General features: G+C 37.1%; 1 protein-coding gene across 3 annotated transcripts in view; it reads left to right on the top strand.

Moving 5' to 3' along the window:
• Positions 1-3,488, top strand: part of srsf9 (serine and arginine rich splicing factor 9) — a 6,129-nt gene continuing 2,641 nt past the window's right edge. Inside the window, exons 1-3 of one of the 3 annotated variants that reach the window (XM_037692564.1) lie at positions 1-115; positions 2,456-2,632; positions 2,811-2,998. In XM_037692564.1, coding sequence (XP_037548492.1) covers positions 2,475-2,632; positions 2,811-2,998 — 346 coding nt within the window. In that variant the 5' untranslated portion in view covers positions 1-115; positions 2,456-2,474. Of the gene's footprint in view, positions 116-2,432; positions 2,633-2,810; positions 2,999-3,488 lie in introns of all 3 variants that reach the window. The other 2 variants (XM_037692566.1, XM_037692565.1) reach the window with 2 other exon arrangements.

The following is a 3,488-nucleotide window of genomic DNA, read 5'->3' as shown; positions in this document are numbered from 1 at the left end:
GAAGAAAAACAACGGAAGTTGTGAAAGCTACAAGCTAATGCTAACGCACGAGTAGCCAAGCGATAATTTGCAAAGGCGATATCTTTAGTTAAGACGGCATTAGCCACTAAGAAAGGTAATTTTCCACATTTTAAACATAAATTATTATATTGCTTACATTTTATTGCGCACTGAACGTTACAGGCATTTTATTATAATAGAAATATAGTTAAATTTTTAGCCTCACAAGAAGCTAAAGCTCGATGACTAGCTGACCTTATTCAACAAAGAGACTGGTTTGTTGAAGGGATAACATCTTGTGTGGAAAAGCGTAACGTACATGTTTGAGCCACAAATGTCAAGTAAAATCTTTAGTTATACACTTTGAGTTACACAGCTGGTTACTAAATACGTACGTTAAAAATATTTTGAAGCATGCGACTCTTCGTTAGCTAACGACATTAGCCTGATTAGCCATAACGTTACTTTATTATGTCCTTGATTACTTTCAGCTTAAAAGCTTTATTACGAATGTACGAGCTAGTCATTTGTGGAGTTTCGATCTTATTTTAACTATTTGACTTCTCAACCAGCCAAACGGGTTTGGTTGGTTTGATTTTAGAAGGCCTCAGAATTCAATTCCAAGTTAGCCGCATAAGTAACTAATTAATATAAAGACTGTTTATGTTTCGGTACTTTGTCTTTACATTAATAAACTATCACCCATTGACAGTTTTTATGTTTTTCAACTCCAGGATACCAGTGAAAGATTTCACTGAATCGTCATACGAGAGTCAGGCTATGAGGAGGGCCTTTCAGGCAACGCTACTTTTTGAATTTAATAATTAAATTTCCATTATTTGTGAAATATTTTTACACATCCAAAAATACCAATCACTTTTTAAAATGTTGGTCACATATTCTTAAAATTCATATATTAACAACCCTTCAAATATTTCAAATTCATTGGTAGTCCCTAATGTATGTACTGTATACATATTTTCTTTCATAGTTATAAATCTTATGAGTCAATTCCACATTGATGTCTGACGTCAAAATACTCAGGTCGTAGTTTATCACAATGAAAACAGGTCTCGTAAATGAGTCCCTTGTGGCTCAGTGAGACTAACCCGTATAAATAAAGGTTGAATTTTTTTTTTTAATCAGACTAGACTTGGATTTATTTTATTGAAAAACTGTTATTTTTTTTTATTTTTTATGCCTGCCTGTTTTATGAGCAATTTCAAATGAAAAGTGTAAGTGTGACTTTGGTATCTTTTTTTTTCTACTTTGAATCTTTATAAACAACTAAACAATGTGTACTGGTACATATGTAATGTGTTCTTTTATGTCCTGTACATCACTGAAACACTTTGTTCACATATCATGTCTAGGCTTCTCGCGATAAACAAATCAATCGCATGATAAATGAAAATTATTGACGTCATTTTCATTTATCGGCTTTATTGTTTCTTTGTGTCTCTCTTTCTACTAAAGACACTGGATGACAAGGCTCAACTTTGGCGCTCTTCACTGACCCCTCCCTTTCTTATTAAAGTTTGTTTTAACCATCCCAAAATCATGTTTTTGGATCGTTAAAATCAGCTAAGCTACAAGCTAAGCTAACTGGTAGACCTTGAGGAAAAAAATTCCGTCTTGTCAAAGCTCCTAAATTCACTGTTGAAACCTGTGTCTTTGTGTGAAAAGTTGTTTTTCTCTGCAAAAATAAGCTGAGAACTTGTTTACTTATTTTTTTATTAAAAGCTTTGTGTGAAAAATGCTATGTTAAAGAGCTCAAACCACACAGAGTGTCTGCCATTTTGAGAACCGGAAAAAAAGGAGAGACAGCCCATGTGTCGAGGCCTCCCTCCCATTTTTCTTAAAGAGGCACACTGCTCACTATCCATTCTTTGACTCAGTCTTATACTGTCATCCGGTGGTCAAAAAAGTACTAAACTCAAAACAAACTAACCAACATTTCTTCATAAATTTGACAATAATTACTAATTATTATCTAATTTCAAACAATATTATCATTTATCGCAGTAATTGCTGAAACAATTAATTACCCAACAAAATGTCTTATCATGACAGGCCTAATCATGTCCCACTTACACATAAACAATAAAATCAAGTAGTGGAAAGTTTGTTTTGCAAATCCAAAAAAATACCTAAGAGTTCAGAATTTACTGTAATGTTACTTTGTATTAAATTTGTTCATATATTTTGTTTTAAAGCTTTCAGGCTTTGATCCAAGGTCCTGTGCCATTTATATATTTTTTTGAACTCATCATTTCTTCTCTCCTGGCTGCATCCCATGTTTAGATATTTGTTTTTAATCTAAATTAAGAAACTGGCTACGGAAGGACTACGTTTTGGGACCAGGAATAGAAAAAGGACCATTTCTGCTGCCATTTGTGAAAGAAAGAAGTGAGTGAGCTTACATTCTGCAGTTGCTCCTGTTCTGTGTCAGCAGTGCCACCCACTCAATCGACATGTCTGAAGGCCGCATCTATGTGGGGAATCTCCCTGTGGATGTTACGGAGAGAGACGTTGAGGATCTCTTCTTCAAATATGGAAAAATTCGTGAAATTGAAATGAAGAACAATAGAGGCATCATTCCTTTTGCCTTCGTCACTTTTGAAGACCCGCGGTGAGTTTTCGGGATGGTTTTTGGCAAGTCAAATCACATTCCTCTTTTTGGACATCTTAAAATTTGTGATAAAGTTTCATCTTCAGTGAACGCCGGCAAGGATTGGACGGAGACAGCAAATCCAACCTGTGCTCGCAAGGCGTCCTTTGGTAAGGGGTTCTTTGCTCTCTCCTCTTAGGGATGCAGATGATGCTGTTTATGGAAGGAATGGATATGAATATGGGAACACCAAGCTGCGTGTGGAGTATCCTCGAGCCAATACTGGAAAACCTGGTCCTATGGGAGGCAACGCTGGAGGAGGAGGAGGAGGAAGAGGAAGGTTTGGACCCCCAACTCGGAGATCTGAATTCCGAGTCATGGTGTCTGGTAGGTGGACGTCACGAGTTCTGGACAGTTAATATTAATCCAATTTTGGTGCAGTCTGAAGGTCAAGAAGACTGATAGAAACATAGGAGTCATAGACAGATATGTTCCCCTGTCTCTCATGGTGGACTGGAGGACAAAAAATAGTTGCTGGACATTCTAAATCATAGATATGTTTCCCATACCTCTTGGTGGACGTAAGGACAAGGAGTTCAATATATGGAAGTTCTGTCATAGCCAGAATTGTTTCCCCTCTCTCCTGACGGACTGGAGGACAAGGAACTAGTAGATGGACATTCTAAGTCGTATGCAGCTCTGTTTCTGTTTCCTTCTCTCCTGGTGGACTGGAGGACAAATAGCTCAATAGATGGAAGTTCTAAGTCATAGCCAGAATTGTTTTCCCTCTCTCCTGGCAGAATGGAGAACAAGGAACTAGTAGATGGACATTCTAAGTCATAGGCAGATATGCTTCTGTTTCCTTCTCTCCTGGCGG

Source organism: Nematolebias whitei, chromosome 18, assembly GCF_014905685.2.
Source record: "Nematolebias whitei isolate Nwh7 chromosome 18, NemWhi1, whole genome shotgun sequence".
Lineage (NCBI taxonomy): Eukaryota > Metazoa > Chordata > Actinopteri > Cyprinodontiformes > Rivulidae > Nematolebias > Nematolebias whitei.
This window is presented reverse-complemented; position numbering and strand designations above follow the sequence as displayed.